We start from the raw sequence: 24,490 nt of genomic DNA on the forward strand, positions 1-24,490 counted from the left end.
TGAAAGCTGACAGATGGGTAATGTGTAAAGCAACAGGGATCCGTCTGAGAATATATATTATGAATACAGCAGAACTTACTGATAAATTGCCATCACAATAAAAACCTCAGCCATATGCTCTTTTACATTATGTTGTGCCATAGTGGCAGTAAAAATAAAACTGACCTGTCTGTTTTAGAGGACATTCACACAAATATAAACATGCACAAGACTGTCCATTTGGGCCTTTTTCAGGGTTTTCAAGTTAAAAACAGTTCACTGTTTTGAAGCCTGACAAATGTTTGCTGTACCTTTTTCTTTAGCTCCACACTGATGGCATTGGCCTCTTTGAGGTATACAGCATTGCCCCACAGCTGGTCTCTGAGGGAGGTAAACTGGTGGTATCTCCACTTCCTGAAAGCCCACTGGGCCAGCTCATACTCATGCTGGGTCCAGGGCACTGCAACCAACCAGGAACAACAGTCAAACATGGCAAGGCACTGATATACTGTCAATGGTTGTGATCTTGCCAAGGAGGATGACCTTATTGTTTCTAGAACAGTATTCAATCAATCAGACTATAGGGATAGTGAAAGGTGGAGAAGCTTATTGGTCTATTCTAAATGTTCCTCTGATTGTATGGGTAGTTTTGGTTGGGTGGAGGTCTGAATGTGATTCAAACTATGTTTTCCTACATGTCACAGTACATTGCACGTAAAAATCTTTTGAAATATGGTTCATTTCATGCCATAGGGTAGCTTAACAACCACAAATATGAAATGCTGATCCTGACAATTTAGATTTTAGCATTAAAATACACTACCTTCATCCTCCTCCTCCTCTTCTTCCTCTTCATCTGGGGTCTCCGCCGCCAGCGAGCGAGTCTCCACCTGTTTCTGCAGCTCTTGCAGTTTACTCTCATATACCTTTGAGAAGGTTTGATGAAGAGAGACGACACGATCATATCAGCACGATAAACACTCACTGAGCCTTAGAGATAAAGCTTCAGAAGGATGGTCACACTGTAGCTTTAGCAATGGTCTGCCATTTGGCTTGTTCAAGGCAACACAATAACAATTATACTTAAATTACTTTTTTAATGACTTGGACTGAAGTTAAACTAAACAGCACTTATTCTGCACACAGAAATAGATAATGAAGATAATGTTGCTATGCAGCTTCTAGGGTTGCTAGGTCATTGTGAGGTGGCTAAAGCAGAAAAATCTCACCTCCAAGTCTCTTGTCCCTATATATGTTCTAAACCCATTCTTATATAAGTTTATGTGATTGCATAGCACAAAAGGTGCAGGATAAGTTACATTCTGATGTTCATTACTAGTTTAGATTTTATATTTAGGCAAACCCATAACTTTTATGTGATTAATAGTGAACACTTGAAAGTACTTTCAATTTCAGTCTTCTGACATTGGGAGAACACGCTTATGATAACATCCAAGACATGAAACGCTTTCTGCTCCACTCCAGCTTTTTTGAAAATTACAAAAAAAAACAAAAACACTTTCTGCATCTACTGAAGCTGCTGAAATTATTTTCAAAGCGCCAAGACATCTAGACATTTCACTACCTTACATTACATTTATAATACATTTAAATAGTAATGAAGTTTCAGGCAGAACATAAAGAGAGGTGTTTTGTGTGCGGTTTCACAAACAAATGTGGTCATATGTAATATTTTCCTGACATTTAAACAATTCAGTTGTCCCACATAGTTTAATAAATTAAAGTGTTCTGTCTGTAAATGCAATGTCAAAACAACTGTAAATCCACTTATACAAGATGTATAATATAACTCCTCTGGATTTGAAGTCAACAACGCTGATTAGAGGCTGACTGCTGTCATACCTCCTAAGAGCTGTAATATGATGAAATGATCATGCTACTAATCTACTTATACACATTGTTTTTTATTCTTTAAATGTGACTGCAATTAAGTATTTGTGTGTATAGATAAAATACATTTTAGGGCAGTCGTGGCCTAATGGTTAGAGTGTTGAACTTGTAACCCAAAGGTAGCAGGTTCAAGTCTCCGTTCCGGCAGGGATCGTTGGTGGGGGAGTGAATAACCAGTGGGTTCTTACACCATCAACACCACGACTGAGGTGAGACCCTTGAGCAAGACGCCAAACCCCCAACTGCTGTGTGTTTGTGTGTTCATTACTCTCTGCTGCGTGTGCGCACTTGGATGGGTTAAACGTAGAGCACAAATTCAGAGTATGGGACACCAAACCTCATGTCACCTTCACATTTTTTCTACTTTCAATATTGTCCACTTTATTTCAGTCATTGTTGAAATTTTGATATATTCAGCACAGCTCAATGTAACAGCAATATTAGTAAACCATCAACACATCTTTGAGCAGTGAAGATCATATGTTGCACAAAAATATCTCCCTAAACAACACATTATAATACAGGGCACTTGATATCACCATTGCATATATATATAAACACTGAACAGACAAGAGACATACGTTTAAAAAGGGTAAAAATACATTGTATGTATGACGTTATACATTGCTCCTCCTGTGGTAGTTGAGAGTAGCAGGCAGCACCGTGCATTAATGAAATGAATAAAAAAAAAAAAAATTATGATAAGACAGCCTCGCCCCCAAACTGACATCATTGGTTGAGCCAATGTTGCAGTGTCTGGATGCTCAAACAATAGACTGCCACAAAGTTTACACTTATAAAAATTAAAATTATGCATTTCACCTTTAAACTTGAGTCCTGCTTCTTTATTGATCCAGTTTCTTGATTTTACCTTTTGAAGGGAAACTAATTGTGTTTTATGCACTTATGCATTACTATACCAAACCCCAGGGGTTTCAATAGAAATAAGGCAGTATTTCTGGCAACAAAAGCATTCAAGTTCTTCATTCATAAGAAGCAATGCTGAAGCATGGACTTTTGACCCATTTGGCTAACACTTAGCCAGAGGAGATGACATGAAGAGGATTTCAGAACATATGCTTTGGTAATTTGCAGCTGGTAACGGGTCACACTTGGGCACTGAGGCACACCAGTGCATAATAATATCAAAGCTTAAGCAGGGAAATCACAGTGGCTTAAGCACAAGGACTGTGGTAGGTAAAAGAAAAGTTTAATCAAGTGCTCAGTGGCATCACTTATACAGGCTGTGAATTCATCTGAGACTAAAGGAAAAAATAAAATGCAGTGCAGCATATACCTGTCCAGCAAATCTGATTTTGCTTTCAAGGGTTTTTCCTTCCTTAAAAACATGCTACAACTTTCAAAACGAGTCTCGGAAACCATGGAAACAGCCCAATAAAGAGGTCCTTTCCATGAGACGTCTCTGGTGTTTTCTGTGGGTTCGCTTGCCACACAGCAGACACCCGAAAATAAATGCAATTCTAATCATGTTAAGATTTAAGAAAACAGCACAGTGTTCTAGAACGCTGACTCCATCCCGTGGGAACAGGCTGTCCCCCCTATTGAGGATCAGAGTGCAGCAGACAGATTAGAGGAATAAAAGATGCAAAGCACGCTCTGAAGCAGTTCTTTTACCGCGCTTCACAAAAAACATTGCCTCTTTGAATATGGATGTTTAGTCCAGAGTGGTTTGTACTCAAGAATAAGGCAGAACCAAACTTAATAAAAACCAAGAGGCAGTTATTTTTATGAAAAATAAACGTTCTTACATAATTCAGGGGTGGTGTCTTTATCTTTCACATTAAAGATTCATGCAAATTCTGTAAAAATCTTTCGGTTTTCTTCATACATTGCTATTACTTAATTGTAGGTGCCAAGTACAAGGACATAAATTCAATGTTAATGACACATTAGTGAGTCAATAAGGCACTTAAAAACTTTAAAAGCACTCCTTCACAATCTTTTTACTCATCTACACAAGGCAGCTGGAGAAAGGCCTTTGCTGCCACCTTTCATTTTCAAACTATTTAATGGGGAATACCATCCCAAGGACCCAAAACTTCATGAAATCAAACAATTTGCATAAAATGTAAAAGTAAAAATTTAATTTGCATCTCTGACGAGTTTTGAAACATTCAAGAGGATAAAGGTTTGGGTATTAACCTTCCAGCATTTACTGAACATATCACCCATGCATCTTGCACAAACATGACTCCATTGTAAATTCAGTAACTCAAAATTCAAGTTATGGTTCAAGGTTCTCTCACTGGACAGTATGAAATGTTGCAGTGTAGTGGTTATGTATTCAATTCTTAGATTGATTCAGACCGTCAAGACCAGCAGCAAAACAAAGGTAAACTAAGGCAAATCAGTGTACGTAAAGTACTTCTTAATTCTCAAATCCCATGTTAAAAAAGTTAATACTATAGAAAAGAACTAAAGGGAATCCTTCTCAAAACTCATTCCCAGAACCTTATTGCAAAAAAATGCTTATTTTATGAATCAAGGCTGTTCTTAGATCTTCTTGTGGCTTGGACACCTTTAGCCAACACACTTAGTGCTAGCCTTTTTACCAATACGCAAAACATGAATCAGCAAATTGCTGATGCAAGGTTGCTAATGTGGTAATTTTTCAGGAAGATCATTGCAATTTGAATCTAAAAATAACAACAAGAACATTCAGTTGCTTAAAAAAAGTGCCACATAACAGTTTGACTTGATAGGGACAAGCTGTTCAATGCTGTGATGAGTCTGTAATGTGTGATTTGTAGCGTCAACTAATTCTGTACATGAACCTATGCCCTGCTTACAAAGTCACACTGTGGTTTCTCGACTGCCCTTCAAATTGGGGGCAGACAATTGTCTACGCATACGGGGTGGCGTGTAAAAATTGTTGTGGTGGCTCGGCTGCTGATTGGGTGGGTACTGCTGGTAGTTGTTGATCAGACCAGTATTGTAATGGTAGAACTGCTGAGTTGGATGCTGTGGTTGTGGATAATGATGCTGATTTTGGTTGTAGCGTGGCTGGTAAAAGGCCTGTTGGGGATGAGGGGGCTTCCTGTTCCCAGCATTGAGGGACTCTGTAGAGTCAGAGGCTCGCTGGCTACTGTTGAAGGAGTTACTACGGCCTCGTTCATGGAGTTTGTGGCTTTGATTGGGTCTGTGGCCCTGCTCTAAATCTTTGCTTCTACGCTGACCAATGGAACTAGGAAGAGTAGGGTATGTGTGGGCGATGGGCACCACTTGTTCTCTGGGCTCTGCAGCCTCCCCTTTATCATCTTCCTCTTCCTGGACTGCTTCTTTGGGAACTTTCAACTCAATCACCTTTTCATCTGTGATAATGATATGAGTGCCAGGGGTCCAGGAGTTGCGATGTTTGGGGTTACTCTTGAAGGGGAAGCGCAGCTTGCGGTCTTCAGGTGGGATGAAGCGGTGAGGTCCGTTTTGTCTCCGGAGCTGCTTGGAAATCTCCTGTTGCTGGAGATTCTTGAGGCGTACCTGCTCTTGTCGCATCCACTGCATATGTCCACGTCGGAATGATGGATCATCATCCATTATCTTAGACGCCTGCTCATCTGACTGTTGGCCGTTGGGTTTCTCTTCAGGAGCTTTACCCTCACTGGAACTGCGGGCCCTCATGGGTGCACTGCGAGCGTTTTTCTCCTGGGACTCGTTGGAAATTAGTGGAATTACTTGCTCCATCTTCAACATTTTATTCCGGAGAGCTCTAATCTCTTCGTCCTTCATGTTGTTCTGCTTTTTCACCTCTTGCAGGACATCTTCCAGTTTGTCAATGTGCACTTTTAGGTCATCCATGTCAGTTATACCTCGCCCGTTGGTTATTACATCTTCGATTCGTTCATCGCCAACCCCTACAGTGTCCCAGACGTCTCGAGCCACTGCTCTCCAAGAATCTCGTTCATTCGGGTCTTTCTTGTTGTAGCTGGCACAAAGCTCTTTCAGTTTTACTATGGCCAGAGCTTCAATCTCTTGACGGGTGTGACGGAAATCATTCAGAGCCACCTCATAGCAAATTTCTTTGACTGCCTGAATCTTCAGATCAGAGATAGTCACCCATTTGGAGTCCTTTGTAAGGCGACGACGCTGAGGGATCTGGTACATTTTGACAGGCTCCCGTCTTTTACCGCTGCTGGGTAAGCCACACTTTTTGACTATGGTTTGGACCTTGCTGGGAGGAAGTTTCTCCCGAAGTGAAGTGATGAGTCTCCAGCTCTCCTCGCATGACCTTTTATCAGAGTCGTCACCACTATCAGAGTCTCCATCCTTGAGAGAACAAAACAGGAAACAAACCAAAGTGCGAAAAACAAAATGGGAAAATTAAAATGGGATATCAAAATCAAAAGGAATGTCTCTGTAAAGAATGGACAGTGTTTTGATATGCAAAATGGGAACAGCTAAATGAGATAATGCTTTGCTAAAATGAGATTAGAATAAAAAAGTAGAAGCACTGGCTACTGTTTTTTTTTTTTACGCTGAAAGTTAACCTTAAATTTAGACATGTACATTTCTGAAGTATTTGTATTATGACTATAAACATCAGAAACATAGGAGTTCCTTATAACATATGTGAAACTTTCTAAAGATTTTCTAAAACTTTGGGGAATCAATACAACATTAAATGCAGGAAAATGTACAAATCGATCCATTAAGCTGAGAAAAAATGTCAACCTGCTTGACAATTTCTAACTACCTGCAGAAAAGCCTTTTTTTTTTTTTGACTGCAAGTCGACTACAATCATTAACATTTTAGAGTGGATTATTTACTTGCAGATGCATTTGACAATACTCAAGCTTTCTAAACATGGTGATGCTATTTTTTAGATTTACAGTGTAGATACAAATTCATAATCACTGTTATTCCCAAGTTGCATATCACTATAAAAAGTCAATGCAAGGCATGACTTTCATGATTATGAGAAAAATGTCAACAAAAAGGGGATAGATGTTGCTCGATCTGTTGTTTTTGTTGTTGCGCTGGTTTCTTTTTTGTCAAGTTTAAATTCATGACATCCTCTTTAATTAGAGCTCTTGAAAGTTGCACCCCAAACATGCTTCAGTGGCATGCAACAAAGCCTGATGAGTTTTGCTTCATTCCCCCAATTGAAGTCCTTGATAGAAAAGATTTGCTTTTAGAGTTTTTCTAGCTCTAGCAGTGGGTTAGACTCTTGCGTGTTTATTACAGGTCAGTAAAGATAAGAAAAAAAGAGACAGGACAGGCTCGGAGGAGGTTAAAAGCATCGATTTCATCCACTACAGTTAAGAGGTTAGTTAAGAGAAAATGCAGTTTCTCATTTACCAGGTCAAGTAAAACAAGAACAATGCAAAAATCACAGTCAATAAACAAAGGAGACAGCTGGTGACCATGTAATCGTGGGTGTGTAATCAGTGCAGTGTGCGATATCGGTGTCGTTCTGTGTATGAGATTATATGAATGAGACCATCGAAGCATTGGAGAGCTTGTCATCATTAAGACCCCCAGCATGGATAGCCGTGTCATAGCATGCCAAACTGTGCCTGGCCAGACACATGTGTAGAACTCAAGGCTACAGGTGTCAATGAGAAACCACATTGTCACTAGCCTTCGTCAACTACAGCAGAAATCTTGGGTTATGGCAACAATGCATTGGAAATATCAGCAATTGCATTGAAAAAACCAACAAACTCAAATGAAACTAAATCTATTAGGGTAAATCAAATGCTGACTCAAGCTTGACTAGCTCATCAACACTGCTCAGCAACAAATACTAAATGAGGTACTAAGTACCCTGTACATTAATGTTAAACAAGCTACATAAAAACAAACCATGCAAAAGCAGCATACAGAATAAACCAAAGAAAAGATCTCCATTTTAAATTAAAGACCCCATGAAATACGGTGACGGCATAGTTTGATGTCAACTCTACGATGTAAAAGACCTTCAAATACGATGATTTTTGCAAATGTAAGTAAATCTAAATAAATATTTGCAAAGACCCATTTATATTGTGTGGAAATATATAAAAAATTAAGTGTCAAATTATGAAGACAGAATATTGTTTGTGGCTCGCATATGATGACTACTAAAGCAAAAAACGTTCATATCATATAAAATATGATATACATTTTTACTTTATTATATAAAATTAAGTTGATGGTGGATCTTTTTTTTCTACTCCTAAAATATTAAGTAAAAACATCTAAACCCGAAGAGTTTAATTTTAATTTAACCGTTTTAAGTTAAATGACAGCCCTAAAACATACAATTGTCAAATCATTTATTTTCTCTCAAAAAAGCTCCCATGTTGATTTCATGGAGTCTTTAACTGGTACATGGCAAACCAATGCCTTACACAACAAAGGATTTGATAAAAACACAGATTACTAATTTTAAGCCGAATTGGTATTTTTCTGCTAATGCTGTTTTGCAGTTACATCTCAAATCTATGAGACAGAAGTGAAATTTTGAATACGAAATTCTCGCTTATTCTTGCTGTATCAAACTGAATATGTATATCAGTCCATATCAGCCATCTGCTATCTCAATCCAGACAGAGTGGATTCAGTTACCATGCAAAGAGGTTCAGCCATGCACTGGGAGAAGTGTTTCTCTCACACACACACACATACACACACACACACAAAAGTCTCAAGTTGTCAGAGCTAAGAGTGCAGAATTAGTGCTGGTTGAACTTCAGCAGAGCAAGTAGAAAACTGGGAGCCCGTTTGACTCAGTTCATCAAATGGCACATCTCTCCCCTTACTCTAAAGAAAGTTGCTAACAAAATTTGGAAGGACAATTAAGGTCTAATTGAAATGAAAGTACAGGTCCTCTGGATAAACAACAGAAAAAACAAGAATTATCAAAGAGATTCAGCCTTACCAGTCTCTGTTGCTCAAGCAGCTGGTCCGCTTCTTCCTTCTCTTTTTTGTACAGGATCTCCATTTCTGTAAGCCTGATATAATACAGTGCGAGACCACTGCATCAAAAGGCTGCTCTTTCGTACAACTCACTGCATTTCTTTTCCGCAACATAATCCTAAAAATCCTTCTTACAATAATCCAATTCATATGTGCTCACATTCCATACCAAGAGCTTAAACGTCACAAAAAGTAGATTTTGTCTTTCTGGGTGGCCCCAGCTTTGGTTGGCTATCCAACCCTAAACTATGTATTAAACAGAATCCACAGTTTCTTTGAAAGAGTTTTGCGAGCTCTATCGATGGTATATATAGTATGTCAATTACCACAGAAAAGAATTCTGTGGTAACTCATCCTTAATTTAAAAAAAATATATAATAATTATATATACAGTAAGGCATCTACAAAAGACCAGAACTGTTCAAATGCATGTGTTAACCCGAAACAAGTGTAAACATTTACTATTACTTACTTGCCCGAGGGATGAGTCAAAACCATATAATTCTTGTAGTGAACCTGGAGTTGTCGCTTAACAAAATCTGATGATTATTAGGACTTTCGTACCTCTTCTCCATCTCTTGCTTCATGTCGATGCCCTGTTTCTCCAGAAGTTCTCTTTGGGCGAAGGTCCAGTCCACTGGTTCTATGGGGGTCTCTGCTGTTGGTGTCTTCTCACGCTCAGCGCGAGCCTGCTCGGGGTGGTTAAACCGGAACACGTGGTTCTTTCCCATGATAATGCGGTTACCTGAGGAATCAACAGGTTTGTACACACTGGAACGATATAATGGCTTATAAAGTGATGTCAGCCTCTTTCAGTTCTTTTAGGTGTACGCAGTCCAATATCCTGCCTGATTCTGCCATTTGTTAACACATTAATGCATAATCGTAATCATAAACACACTGGTCTGTAGCACAAATAGTTATTTACCTACAGGGGCTAATGAGGCACATTTACAGGAAATAGCTTACTTTCCCATTGAAAATTAAAGTGAATAGTTCCCAGATTAAAATGTTATTTATTTTCCCTACAAATCAATGACATTAAACCAGAGCTTAAAACCTGCAGAAGTAAAATGTGCAGGCAGATGTCAGTGAGTCACCTGAGCGCAGCTGGACTGCAGAATTCACACGTTTTCCATTCACGTACGTTTCAGATCCCTCACACGGCTCCAACATGACAATCACTGTAGAGACAAAAGACAATTTACTACCTCCAGCTGAAAGTAAAAGCGTAAAGAACAAAGAAATAATCTTTGACGGAAAAGTTCATTCATTGGCACTGATTTATAAGCGTTTAACTGCTGATGTGTGAACTGAACACAGTTAAATGGATCTAAAAGATGTAAGCGAGCTCTAACCATTTCCGTTGGCATTCCTCTCACTGCGGAAGATACAGTGCTCCTCTCTGATGTGCGCTCCACTTAGAACGATATCCTGTCTTCTTTCTGCATCTGCCTGACCCACCCTGTCAGAACAAACACATTTATTTTAATTAACACAGAGATATTCGGTCATCAACATTACAGAAACATAACCAACCATAATGCATACAAGTTTTCATTAAACTGCTACATGATGTGAAAATTACAGCCAATCAAAACATATTTCATGTTTAATGAACATTATTAGGGGCAGGATTTTGGAACAATGAAAATTAGTCTGTAAGTTGAATATTGCCCATAATAATACGTTTATTTTAATTGGAGAAGTAGACAAATTCAGGACAGAAATTTCCATCCTACATTCCTAAAATTCCTACATCAAAGCATTAAACAACATCATGTCCTTTGTAGGACCCTTGACTGGTTGGACATGTAGCAATCATAAGATGCCTCAATGCAACATCCAGACAAGAGATTTCTGACAGTTCTGGAAGTGATTTCAAACCTTGTTATTCCATCTTTGATATAATAAAGCAGACATTCTGACATCAAAGGATCCTCATTCAGGTTCACCAGGTGAGGGGTCTGTAGGGAAACATGGTCAACGGTAATGTTAGACAAGTCAGACAGAAGAGACTAATGTCACTACAGTGACAGTTGAATCCGTGGGCCAATTAAAAAGTGAAATAATGAGACTAAATGCCATTCCAATGATTTATAATGACTCACAGAAAGCCATTAAATATGGCTTCTTAAATGGCTGATAATGCACTACATTAGCCTCTATCAACTAAATAACTAAAACTACTGCACGTCATAATCTACTACTATACCACCAACCTTTTTGGGTGAAAACACCCCATTAAAATCAGTATAGAGTTCACAGGGCCTTTCAACGTAAAGCTATTGATAGTCAAAATGATAAGAGATGTCAGAGAAAGACAGGAGAGAAACTGAATGAAGGCATGAATAAGTAGGCAAATAAAAACTATTAAATGACAGGAAGGAGAGGCCTTGTTTTCGAGGCAGGCTAACAGTGTTCATGTGTTTCAGGGCAGCACACTAAAAAGACATCATTAAATTATAGTAAAAGTACTTTCTGACACACAATGGACTGTGTTTTGCAGTCCCTGATGTTTCCAGCTACTCTGTAATTATGAATATATGTATAATTCCAAAAGGCGAAAACTGTCCTATTTATTAAAAGAACTGATTGATTAGACTCCTGACAGTCACTCGTTTTTTAATCTGTTGCAGTTCGATACAGGACACACTACAGCACACTGACGGTGATGTATATTAATCTGTACATAAAACTTTACTAAAAGTGATGTGTGAAAATAGTATCTAATCAGTATTACAAAAAAAAATTATTGCTACATTAACTACTTTTATTTCTTTTTAAAATTCAATTTTGGTACGAATATAAAACATTTAAATGGGACAAATAGAGGGGGAAAAAAAACTTGAATTCTACAAACCTGATTAGAAGAATAAACACTAAAGTCCTCAATAGACAGTGACGTTGGTCTATCAGGACCAAACTAATAGGATTCCATTGCAAGAGGCAAGCAAAACAAAAGATGAAAGAAAAAAAGGAATGGAAGAATAATGATGGATGAATGAAATATGAAGGCATGAGAAGGAGGTGACTGGTGCAGACAGTAATGGTGATTAACGAAGAGGAGTTTACATGTTGTACCTTTTTAGGAGAGAAGACACCCAGGGTCCCCCCGTCCTCCCGTATGGCCACTCCCATCTCTGCCAGCAGCGCCTCTCTGAGAGGAGAGAAGGGGATCATCAGGCTCAAGCTGAATGACAGTACATTCAACACCTTTTTCTGAACAGGACATCTGGAGAATATTTCTTGAATATCTGAATGTGCATGTTAGTGTTGAGGTCAGTGTGTTATGTGGGATTTGACAGCTGCTTCAGTCTGGTACAGACTGGCACCAGCTGAGCATGCAGGCACATAGCAGACACTCTTCATCCGCATTATGGGTATGGGCACAGAAACAATAGGAAGGGAGCCAGATGGCACCTAAACCCTGACTGACCTCTCCATACGGATGGCCTCAGTCTTCCTCAGCTTCTCCTCCCAGGTCTCATTCAGCTCGGCTATGATCTTCTCCGATTCCTGCAGGATGGCAGACAAAGAGCATATTTCAAAGGATCATTTGGAAATAAATACTTTGAGGAATAAAACAAGGCATAAAATGGCTAAATATTGCCGGCACGATAAAATATACATAGATAGACTATACAGATAATCTACACAAGCTTTCAAAAGTTTAGAATGTAGAAGATTTTTTATGTTTTTGAATGAAGTCTTTTATGCTCACCAAGGTTGATTTATTTGATCAAAAATACAGGGACAAAAAATATAGATATATATATTTTAAAATATTGTTACAATTTTAAAGAACTTGTTTTGGTTTCAAGTCTGTGTGCAATGGGAAAACTGCCTGACGAAAGGTCAAGAGCAGTAAACAGTTAAATACTATTGTATCTGGCCCTTATTGTCCCTGGCCAGGAGGAAGACCAGAACCATCTGGCCTAAGGGACAGGAAGCTCCCCTAGATCCTTCCTAAAGGGTTAACACCCCTGCCATCTGTTGATGCAGAAAGTAACACTGTGGCTTCTTTAAACCTGTGAGCTGATCCAGGTAACTACAGAGGACTAGGAAAACTGAATTAGCATTACATCAGATCTTTATATACATATACATTACTAGTTTTGGGAATACAGGGAAATAGTATTATTCTTTTAATATAATTTAAATATATAATTCATTCCTGTGATGGTAAAGCAAACCTTTCGGCAGTCATTACTTCAGTTTTCAGTCTCACACGATCCTTCAGAAATCAGTGTAATATTTCACAATATTACTGTATTTACTTCTTTCCAGTAAGAAACGGACTGTATGCAGGGCAATCACAGATGCACAGATGTGAATCACACAGGACTAACTCACTAACTTTGACCTGATTATGTTATTGATTGAAGTTGATGCACTCACATTTTATTATACATCCATGTTTTTGGCTGATACAAAAGAACAGGTCTATTTCGGTCTGATTTTCTGCCGAACAGCGTCAGAGCTTGACGTCACTGGTGTGATGAGCCACTTGCGGTAACCATGGAAACTAATGCCTGGAAGCTCTAGCCATGTATACTTTTTTTTTTCTCTCTCTCTTTTCCTCCTTTACCATCTCACACATACATAGAGAATCTCAGTGAATGGCATCATTATTCTTTTATAATATACATATACTTAACTTAAAAATGTGGATATGTAATATGTATATAAATATTTAACTTTTTGAATAAAACTTAGTATTAACAACCCAGAAATTTCACTGGTATCAACTAATGAAATTTAGTGATGGCAGTGTCACAATGTTCATGAGGGGTTCACAGACAGAATCTGAGAGCATAACAGACGAAGTCCTTGAAATATTCTCAAGTTGCCATGGTGATCCAGAGCAGAGTATACATATGTATGAGAACATGCAAATCATTATGAGTAGAACATTTTGAATGTAAAAGGTCAGCAGGTGCCTGAAGCACCTCCATTATCTTCTTACACATTGTTGGCTAATTAGTTTGGATTAATTCAAGAGGAAACCTCTGTGACGCCAGGAAATGGTTTTTCATTTAAGCTCTTGACTTTGGAAAATGCTTGTCTGTGTACCTTCAGCCTCTCGATGGCCTCTTCTCCGCCCGGCGTGGACATGATGCGCTCCTGGATGCTTGAGACGGACTGGAGCCCTGCCTGGCTGCACAGAGAGCCTGAGGACGGAGAGGCTGTCAGGCAGCCCATGGGTGCTGTGGAGAAATGGCCAGGCTGTTGGTTCTCTGAGGCAAGCAAGTGTCTATGCTTATTGTTGTGTATATCTTTCAGGTCTGAGCCACAGAGAAGAGACAGGTGATGCAAGGGAGGAAGAAGCCAAAGTGGTGGAGACAGAAATGTGAGAGAGTACAGGAGACAGAGAGAAAGAAAAGGACAAAAAGAGGAGGAAAGACCAATGTAAGACACACAATTCACGTCAAAGGATTACAAGAAACAGCCAGTCAGAAACAGTTTTCACCTCGGGTCGTTCTATATAAAACACATTTCTATCCCCTATACTTTAAAAATCCTATTCATAATCACCTTTGTTGTCCAGCAAGAACATGCTTTGAATAATGTTAAATTATAATCTTAAATTTAACTGTATTTTGTCTTGTTCAATTGGCAATTGTTTAACCGTTTAAATCTTACTAAACATAGTAAAAATACTAAATAACAAGACAAATACACAATTCAACATTCATTTTTGTCCTGTGATGCAGTTTCATGTTGATTTTGAATTCAAGATACATTCTTAATATATACAAATGTGTATATTATGTCAATTTGTCTTGTTTTAAGAATATTCATTTTAACTACAGTATATAGTATTTAGAAATGTTGTCCTTTTTAAAACACTATATATAATATTTAAATAAGTGGATAACATTTTGTAAAATTGTGCTTCTAAGGTTAATTTGCCTTGTTTTAAACAAATGTATCTTCTTAGGTCAATATAACTTGTCACAAGAATATTACATTTTAAGAATATGAAATATTTGCATCATTTTTAAGAATAATATTTTTACTCGAAAAGTACTTAAGAATAGGATTTTTGAAGTAGACACTTATTTTAAGCATTATTATACCAATAAATGGCATTTTATAAATATGCATCATATTGGATAAATTATGTAATATTCAACTACATATGACCTACGAACAATGCAGTGGATCTTACAAGCACTTTTAAATGCGATAAATTACTTCTTCTTGTCGATTCGACTTGATTCTGACCTGGGTGAAAACTGACATCACTTCTCAGATGTGAAAGAAGAGATGTGGGATGGAGGGATTGCATAAAGGTCAGAAACCAGGAGAGGGAGGCTTGGGGGACTGGAAGAGCAGTATAATAACATGCTGTAGATACAAGCTATGAGAAGTCTTTTCCACGCGGCACATCGCTCTTAAATCATGACGCTGTCAATGATTGGCTGCCACAAATCTCTTCAAAACATATTTTTGGTACAGCTACGGTGACTAGGAGGGGCTTGTGCTTACGAAACCTCTCCCAGGGGGCTCTATTGCAGTTCAGTCGAGCTTTCTACTGCATATTCACTCTATTGAATTTTTCCCCCACTTCATTTATCTGAAGCAACTAGGCCAACATGGCGGCATAGCAGCACTGCATTACATTACTGTTCATGCGTTCAGATGACACGATTGAGCACACAGACCATGGCGATTTTAAAATGTTTGCTTTTCCAGCGCCATATTGCTGTAGCGGTAGAAAGCACAGTGTGCATTCATCTCTCTGCGCATATCAAGAACTCCCAGACAGATAGAAAACCCAATAACCGCCCGAGCTCTGATTCGGTTCTGTAGCTTTTAAAAAGGTACACCCAGCTCTTGTAAGAGAATACGAAGAACAGGGAAGGAAAAGGATTCAGATGCACTTGGACTAAAGCAGCTACCTATTCCTACACTACCACTCCAACTGCTATTCTGCAAATGTAAGAAAACAAGAAAACATGCACCTTTTGCTCGATAGATCATTGTTTTAACATCGTTAATAGTGTGACCTGCAATGAACAGTTAAATGACACAATAAAACCTCACTAGGCAGAAAAAAAGAGAGGAATAACAGCTAAATGACAAGATATAATCAGATTAAAAAGACTGATATTAAAGGAATAGTACACCTAAAAATGATCATCATATATTGTTGTCATTCCAAACTTTCATGTATGGCTCATACGACTATATTTTAAGTCAGTAGCTTTGTGTAATAAACAAACCAAATGGAAAACCAAATGGAACAAGACAAAATCCATTTAAACTGAACATTCATCTTTCATTATTTCATAGTTTACAATTAACAATGTATACGGTATATGCATGTGTATATTATATAAAAATCTGCTTCTTAACCAAATTGACATTCAGCAGATTTTTTGAAGTCCAAAACTGATTTTCTTCTTTTAACTGCAAATAACAGTTTGTCCATTTGGTTTGATCATTACACAAAGCTACTTACTGAAAATAAGTCGTATAGGTCATACGGACAACTTTTATCATACATATTATACTGAATTTTGGAATTTTAAAAGTATAAAAGTATAAATTCCTTGTATGGAATTGAAATAGGAAATTCTTGTGAAAGATTTCATGATAAAGAAATGCTTGTTTCGGGGTGAACTATCCCTTTAAGTGCGACCAGATGCAGTCTATCAGATCTGTCATGCTGTGGGGTGGGGTTGGGCTTAGGCTTATTTGGAGAAAAGCCTGCCATTAAGACTGCACCATGCCAGACGGTCAATCAAATTAGGGTAAGAGCAAGCATAAAGTCTGCCAGTAGCAATCTAACCCATCCAATCCATCTCATATTTATCTGTTGTATGCCTGGGATTCCTTGCAGTAAAAAAAGAGGCATGCAAAGCTGACACGTTTGTATTCCAGAAGCGATGAGAAGGGTACTGGTAACAAAAGAGGAGAGCGAGAAGATACGGCCTCGTCAAGCGTATACACACATTTGATTCCACTTCCAAGGTAATCATCCCCCATTGGCTTGACTGAAGGGAAGCAGGAAGAACAGGAGAAGGTTGAGAGGTCAGAGTCGAGAGCACTAGTAGAGGAATGACGGACTGAGGCAGTTAGATTTGACTAGACAAACACTGAGGACAAACATGAGATGGAAACACTTAAACATGTCCAGCTGGTAAAACTGGACATTTTGTAATCAGATTGGCATTTTGGAAAACAATATTGTAGTTTCTAACCATCACATCCCTAATCTCCATCGCATGTTGATGAAACAGTTCAATGAAGATGTAAAAGGAACAAGATGACGACAATGTAGCCTGGGCGAGACTGCAGCATCAGAGCTGAAGAATTTGCCACTTGTGAGCACAGTAAGTGACCTCTTAAATGCCTGGCAATTGGCATGTGTAGAAGAAGCCATTGGGGGCACTGTGCCTCGACTTACTATCCAGAATGTCCCCAAGGCCCTGGGCACGGAGCAGCTCCTTTAGACGCGTCACCTCGTCCTTCAGCTCCCGCACCAGTCTGTTGTTGGGGTCCTCGTTGATGACAGCGTTGCACTTGATTTGCTTGGCTCTGTCTGCATATCTGTAAATGAGCAAACAATGACAATGATCCAAATAGCCACTGATATCACAAGAGTAACCTTATCTCAATCAAGACCATCTAAGGCCCCGTCCACACGGAGACGCGTTTCTGTGAATACGCACAAATTTTTTATCGGATAGGCGTTTCGTCCACAAGGATCCGGCGTTTTCATAAGGTGAAACCGCTATTTTTTGAAACAGGGTCCCAGAGTGGATAAATTTGAAAACGCCATCTTTGCGTTTTCGTCTGGACGGCTAATCCGTATATTTTCTGAAACGATGACATCATCAGCCCACGTCTCCCCCCTAGTCAGACACCTCTACGTCACGTAACATTAACAAAAACATGAACAAACACTGAACGATTGTCTTTTTATTAACTAACATTAACACAGATTAATAAATGTATTGTTCCATGTTCGTTTGTGTACCACGTGCAGAGCATAGTCTAAGTCTTCTTCTCTGTTTTTAGTGTATCTCCGTGGTAGAATTACAGCACCACATACTGGTCTGGCATGTATACTACATCCTTTTGCGGTTTCGTGTGGATGCGTATATTTCTTGAGACGAGGAAAAAAAAGATTGGGGTAAGCTCAGTCTCCGTGTGGACGGGGCCTAAGAATTGAAGTCACGCTGCTTAATGGGAAGTGCGAGTAGGATGTGAATTCTTACCTGAGTGTGCTGAGAGTTTCATCATAGTTAATGTCAGCAGGACTCAGGGCAGCCACCATAGCTGTCCTTGAGTTCCCTCCTGGTGAACAAGCACAATTATGCAAACAATTAGAAACACTAAGTAATGGAGTATTGATCTAAGAAAGGCCAATGAGTTTAAAGGATGCACCTTCCACAGATCATAAAAAAACAAAACAAAAAACAAAAAAAAAAAAACACACACACACACACACAGTGTTCTGTTCAGTTATTCGAATTGGTTTTAAATGGTAAATCTCAGCAATATTTTCATTAAACATATTAAAAATATTTTTGTTTTAAATAATGAAGTGGGTGAAATAAAAAGAATCCAACATATTACAAAGAAAATTGTTGGATTATTTTGTAATACAGTCTATTTTTAAATGCTGGTTTATAGTATCCATAGTAGATAAGTAGATCAAATCTACTTACATAGCAGATAAAATCATTTATAATCATTATGGATCATACCTAAATTCTCTCTGAGCAGCCATGTCAACACGGAGTCTCGGTAAGGAATGAAGTCGGTCTTCTTTTTCTTCTTGCTCTGTTTCAAAACAGCAGGTTAACATGTTGGAATGAAGCATGTAAATACAGCTACTGCTGTAATAATGAAGGGGGTTCAGGAAATGACTACGTATGAGACATCAACACTGGAATAAGACAGGTTACATGGATAAAGGTTGACAGGTTTAGATGGAGACCGTTCAGTGGTTAATGACCATACACCGGGAAAGATTACCTTACTGGTACAGTTATCCTGGATAAAGAAGCATTGCCAGGAGAGAGACAGACAGCACACAGAGTTATAGTACTAAAGACATGCAAGCAAACAGACAGAGAGAGACACAGGTATTATGAAGAACACTCACCACCTCAGCCAGCGCTGAAATAACCTTTCCTAGTGTAGTTAGAGATTTATTGATGTTTGCTCCCTCCTAAAAAGCACAAACAGGTGTGGGGGGGGGGAGATGAATAGCCAGATTTCTGATTACATCAAATTTAATACATTTCAACTTAATATATGTTTGTAGTAAAAACAACAGAACCTTAGAGGAATAAAAATAGCCGTGATGCATATTTTTGTTTTGAGTGTTTTATGTTCAGTAATGCATGTCACATTCTCAGAATATTTGCAGTGTGTGCAGGAGAGTGCAGTCACTTTTACACACGGCAGGCGGTTTTGGACTTCTAAAGAGGCTGTAAAATGAGTCTGTACCTTCAGTCTGGTTCCTTTGGCCCCTGTTGAGTCAGCACGCTCACTTCCTGCCAGATCCACCAGGCTGATTTTGCTGACCTGAAACCAGACAGCAGAGACACTTTCAGACTGTGCTAAAATAAGACACAAAATAAATCTCTTCAGTGAGGCATACTACGTACGTGGGAGTGTTTTTCTTCTCACATCTCTATTAGGAATACAATCATACACATATTTTTGATATAGTGACACCTAAATGAATTGTTCTAAAGATTCAATCAAACTATTTAGAAAACACTTGTAAATCCTGTCACATTAATCATTTAACTAAATAGTTCATCATCCAATCAGTTTAGGGCTCTTGTAAAATCACTGGTGCATGCATGCAATACTTATTGAACGAACGGATTCTTGGGTCATCTTTTAATTTTATCATGCTTGAGTTTGGGCCGCTGACAAACTGGATGAGTAATATTAGAGCGAGGGCTGAGGCGAGACCTGTGTAGTGAATCTAATGTAGTAGCTCTGTACAATACCCACTGTGTCCGTGGACCTCATAGAGCGGTCTTTGTGTCCGCAGCAATGACACAATGAGCCCCACAAACACAGGATGAGTGGGACGGGTCTCTTTCTCTCGGTTTTTCTTTCTACTTGCTACAGGATTTGCTGACTTTGGGTTGCAGGACGAATCAAAGCGCTGTTAAATGTCACAATGGCTGTGCATGGGTGTAAACTCTCTAACCTTCTCTGTGGACAGGTCCGTCTCGCTGTCATACTTCCTCTGCGTGAAAACAATAGTGAAGACTGCGTGAGAGCGGCTGCTCGTCTCATTCATGTTGGTGGCAGCAACAGTTCTGAGGATACAGAGAGCAAAATGCGTGTCAGAGGGGTCACATACATATGATTATTTGAGTAAAGCAAATTTAGAATTAAATATAATGTGAATCAATGGATATTACATAATGTAATAGTCTTTACATACAATAGTACTGTACATTTCTTGAACTTATATTTAACATCTTACATTTAATACTATAAAACCCTAAATTCAGAGAATTTTGTGAAGATTAAAATAAATAAAAATATGCATAACAAAAATACAATGAAGAAGGAATCCTGATGTCAAAGTAAATTTTAGGAAAAACAATAAAAATATGAAATTATGCATTAAACAAATACTTCAAACAGTTGAAATTTAAGCAATGTAAAAATCATAACAAAAAATGTATATAATAATACATTAATATGGCATTATCTGCTATTTTACTGCAGTCATTTTCCGTTTATCCACCAATAATCTCGTTATTGGCCTGAAAAAGTTTGATAGGCTGCTTTGGAAGTTCATAGACGGTTCAAGATGCTTATCAACAGAGTGTGAGAGAATAATCCTGGAAAGCGCTCGTAAGTGCAGTACTAAGACATCAACACAGCTTATGTGCTGGATATGGCCCTGGGTGGGATGCTCTCGAGAGAAACAGGCTTTACACGTCACGTTCTCCACAAATAAACCCTGGGAATCAGCATGGGAGGATTAGAAGCTCGACTCCTTCCAAGAGTCGCATTCATACATGACTATCAGAGTATCACTGGATGAAACACAATAGCACTTTTCCATTTCCCCCTTGACAAAAAGTCAAACCACTATCCTTCAGCACCGACATTCAAAGTGAAAAAGAAACTTAAATACTTGGTTTTGAATGTCCTACATTGACCTCAAAAAAATGGAAAATACGTCATAACAGCTTACAAAAATTATTTTTCCTCGCTCACCTGGCTTTGTTCCCAGCATCCATGAGGTCAGCTATGTCTGTGTAAGACATGACGGCCAGTTTCGAGAGGTCTTCAACATATGGCCCGAGTAGAGGATGTTCCCTGACACGCAGGTTCCCTTTATTTTTAGGGTTGAGCAGGTCTCTCACCCGCTCGCAGTATATCTCCATATAAGCCACCTACAATCAGCATATAAAAATCTAATTGAACTTGAGATGTATTTAACCTAATAACATATAACCTGAAATTAAAGTGTATATATCTTATTAAATCTATTCCACATGTTAGCAAAAAATGTACAGCATATTTAATACCAGTCATTTTGTAACTGAACATGTTTCGCTCTCAATTACTGAACACATTTTAGTGGATTCTGAACAAACGGATCACCCCCCACCACTGCTGAGTTTAATGCTTTGAGGTAACACAACAAAAACAGCATTTCAATAGATGGGAAGTATGTGAAGTGAGTCACAGGAATGGACTGAGGAGTCACGATATGTCTGCTGCTCACCTCCACGGAGTACGAGATCTCCTCATTGCTATTGTCATTGATTTTCTCAAAGAGATCTTCACAGAGCTGGGAGGGGACAAAAAGAGCATGTTAGGTAAGAGAGAGGGAGAGCAATCGATACAGAGGACGAATAACTCTACCCCTGCCGGATGTGCTAGACGGAGCGCTAATGTCTTCTGGCAATGTCTGTTTAGAGATCAGAAACATCTCGGCCACTGCTGAGCTCTTCAGCATGTCTATTACTTTGGATACATTAAGGTGATCCTTAAGACGTGATATTACATACATACCAGAGGAATAATGCCTTCCTGTCCTTCCTCTTGTTTTCCCATCATGGTGTAGGACTTGCCAGCTCCGGTCTGGCCGTAGGCGAAAATACAGACATTATATCCCTCAAAAGCATGCTGCAACATTTCCTTCCCAATGTCATTGAACACAAGGCTCTGTGACGCAAAGCAAGGGTCGTCCGGCTAGCAGAGAAATGAAGAAAAGAGAACAAAACACGTTAATACAGATTTCAGGGGGGTTTTGGGGGATGATTAATTACAGCTGTAATTCTGACCACATGCACATTTCATTGTCCACTGTGCCAGCTCAGCAGAAAAAGTAAAAAGAGTAGGAAAAGGACAGAAGGAGAAAGAGAGAGAAAATGAGACTTACTGAGGTGTGAGACCAGTAGGAGTAGTCAAAGCTGAAAGATTTGGGTGGTTCCTTGGGGTTCTTTGGGTTCAAAATAGCTGTAAGAGACAGCGAGAATCAGTATGTTTTTCCCCCCAGTAACCGACCAATAAAAGTGCAAGGTGGCTGATAAACTTCTCATTTATTTAGACTGTTATGCTTATAAATGTCTCATTTAAATAAAAATAAAATAAAATTAGATATATATAGATATATATTAGGGGTGTAACGATACGCGTATTCGTATTGAACCGTTCGGTACGCATTATGTATACCGAACGGTTCGTTGGAGTAATTAATTATAGGCTATTTGAAAAAAAAAAAAAAAAAAAGAGAGAGATAGAAATATAATGATATGCGTTCAACAAGGTAGCCCAATAACCCAAACAACGTAACAGGCAACGCCCCTGACACTCCCGAAGAAGAAAAAAACACCATCTTATATGTTTATGTTAGGCTACTCAGCAGGCGCTCGCTTACTCAGTACACGCTGAAGGCTCGTTGCAAAATAGCCAATGCGTTTAACAGACTAGAAATGAGAAGATCCTCCAATAACCAACAGGTCTGGTGTTTGGGTGCACTTTGGATTCCCTTTAAGCTATAATGGTGATGGCAAGAGAGTGGTGGATAAAAAAACAACGGTATGTCGCATCTGCAACATGACAGGGTACACCAGCGGGAATACAAAAAAAAAAAAAAAAAAAAAAAAAAACACCAGCGGGATTATCTGGGATATATGCGTCAGTACTATCTGGGAAAAGACGAAAAAAAGGAGAAACATGCACGCAGCAAACTATCCCTGCAGCATTTAGACACTATAGCTTACAGGGAATCCAACCCAAACACCAGACCTGTTGGTTATTTTAGGATCTTATATTTCTGGTCTGTTAAATGCATTAGACATTTTGCAACGAGCCTTCAGCGCGTGCTGAGTGAGCGCGCGCCTTAGGGGCCGTTCACATATCGCTCCTAAAAACGCGTGGAAAACGCTAAGCACGTCTTTCTCCTCCTTTCCAAAGCGCTCGGGCACAATCGCTCATGAGGCGTCTGTCTTTGCTAAGCAACAATGACGTGCTCTCTCCATGAGACGCGGACATTTCAGCGAAGGATAAATGGATTTGCAGCTCTAAAAATCGCTTGCAGTAGCTCTGCTACTAAATTTATTTCAAAATTGCAATCCATATACAACTATGATCAGCTGTTCCTTCATCTTGGCTGAGCTCTCAACCTTGTTACGGGAAAGGATGAAGCTGATTGGTTGGTTCTTGTCACATGACCCGCGGTGCGCTTGCGGCATTCTGAAAAGTTGAGATGTTTTTACATTTTGCTGTATCTAAAACGTATCGAACCGAACCGAACCGAACCGAACCGTGACATCAGTGTATCGTATCGAACCGAACCGTGAATTTTGTGAACCGTTACACCCCTAATATATATATATATATATATATATATATATATATATATATATATATGTAAATAATATTTAATGATTGAAAATAATGAAACCGAATAAATACAGCAAATAAATTATTAAAACATAATGTGTCCTCAAAATTCCAGTTGTAACAGACTACACAATAAGAGCATTAACACCCTTAAATCCATTAATTACAAAAAATGTTTAAATAAATCTGAAATAAAACAAAATGCAAATATAAGATGAAAAACTTGAATTGGAAATGTTGGCATGTAGCTAAAATTAAGTTTAAGTTAAAGCAAAATAGAATAAAACAAATAACTAAAATTAATAAAATGTAAATGAAACCTGAAATTCTAACAATAAAAACCCATTTAAAATATTAATACACTTTATAATAGTATTAATACTGAATCCATCACTCATAGTGTTTTATGCAAAGTGAAATGCTCACCTGCACAAAATCATTATTAATGGCTCTAAACTATTACCAGATATCAACACACTATATAAATCAAACAACAGGGATTAAGTCAGCCTTCAAAACACCACAAATCACCACTGCAGCTAAACCAACATGTAAAAGATCCAACATTTCCATTCCTCTGACTGAATGAATTGAAAGAGTCAAATGTGCATAACTGCTCCACAATCACTGTAAAGCACTTGTTTGGGTGGGTGCTTTTGATTTCAACAATTGAGAGAGAGGACACGGTCACCTCAGCAGGGCCAGTGTAAAACACAAAAAACTGATGACTCAAAAATGTCTTTGTGTGGGGATCAGCAGGTTCACCTATTGCATGTGACCAACAATAATTCTTCCCATTTTTCCAAATGTAACCCTTCC

The 24,490-nt window shown here is 38.6% G+C and overlaps 1 protein-coding gene across 11 annotated transcripts in view; it reads right to left on the reverse strand.

The window, feature by feature from the left end:
* LOC127944398 (kinesin-like protein KIF1B) overlaps nt 1–24,490 on the reverse strand; it is a 79,481-nt gene that overhangs the window by 19,030 nt on the left and 35,961 nt on the right. For 2 of the 11 annotated variants that reach the window (XM_052540292.1, XM_052540288.1), the window contains exons 3-23: nt 22,206–22,282; nt 21,836–22,015; nt 21,546–21,611; nt 21,032–21,210; nt 20,004–20,115; nt 19,283–19,360; nt 18,936–19,001; nt 18,806–18,823; nt 18,535–18,610; nt 18,043–18,121; nt 17,229–17,371; nt 13,886–14,019; nt 12,249–12,328; nt 11,894–11,969; nt 10,697–10,776; nt 10,168–10,274; nt 9,910–9,993; nt 9,374–9,554; nt 8,772–8,844; nt 803–905; nt 291–439 (exon numbers count right to left, since the gene is read on the reverse strand). In XM_052540292.1, coding sequence (XP_052396252.1) covers nt 291–439; nt 803–905; nt 8,772–8,844; nt 9,374–9,554; nt 9,910–9,993; nt 10,168–10,274; nt 10,697–10,776; nt 11,894–11,969; nt 12,249–12,328; nt 13,886–14,019; nt 17,229–17,371; nt 18,043–18,121; nt 18,535–18,610; nt 18,806–18,823; nt 18,936–19,001; nt 19,283–19,360; nt 20,004–20,115; nt 21,032–21,210; nt 21,546–21,611; nt 21,836–22,015; nt 22,206–22,282 — 2,141 coding nt within the window. Of the gene's footprint in view, nt 1–290; nt 440–802; nt 906–2,244; nt 6,175–8,771; nt 8,845–9,373; nt 9,555–9,909; nt 9,994–10,167; nt 10,275–10,696; nt 10,777–11,893; nt 11,970–12,248; nt 12,329–13,885; nt 14,098–16,773; nt 16,816–17,228; nt 17,372–18,042; nt 18,122–18,534; nt 18,611–18,805; nt 18,824–18,935; nt 19,002–19,282; nt 19,361–20,003; nt 20,116–21,031; nt 21,211–21,545; nt 21,612–21,835; nt 22,016–22,205; nt 22,283–24,490 lie in introns of those variants that run through there. The other 9 variants (XM_052540291.1, XM_052540285.1, XM_052540293.1 and 6 more) reach the window with 7 other exon arrangements.

The sequence above is a fragment of the Carassius gibelio genome, chromosome A23 (genome assembly GCF_023724105.1).
Source record: "Carassius gibelio isolate Cgi1373 ecotype wild population from Czech Republic chromosome A23, carGib1.2-hapl.c, whole genome shotgun sequence".
NCBI classification, from domain to species: Eukaryota; Metazoa; Chordata; class Actinopteri; order Cypriniformes; family Cyprinidae; genus Carassius; species Carassius gibelio.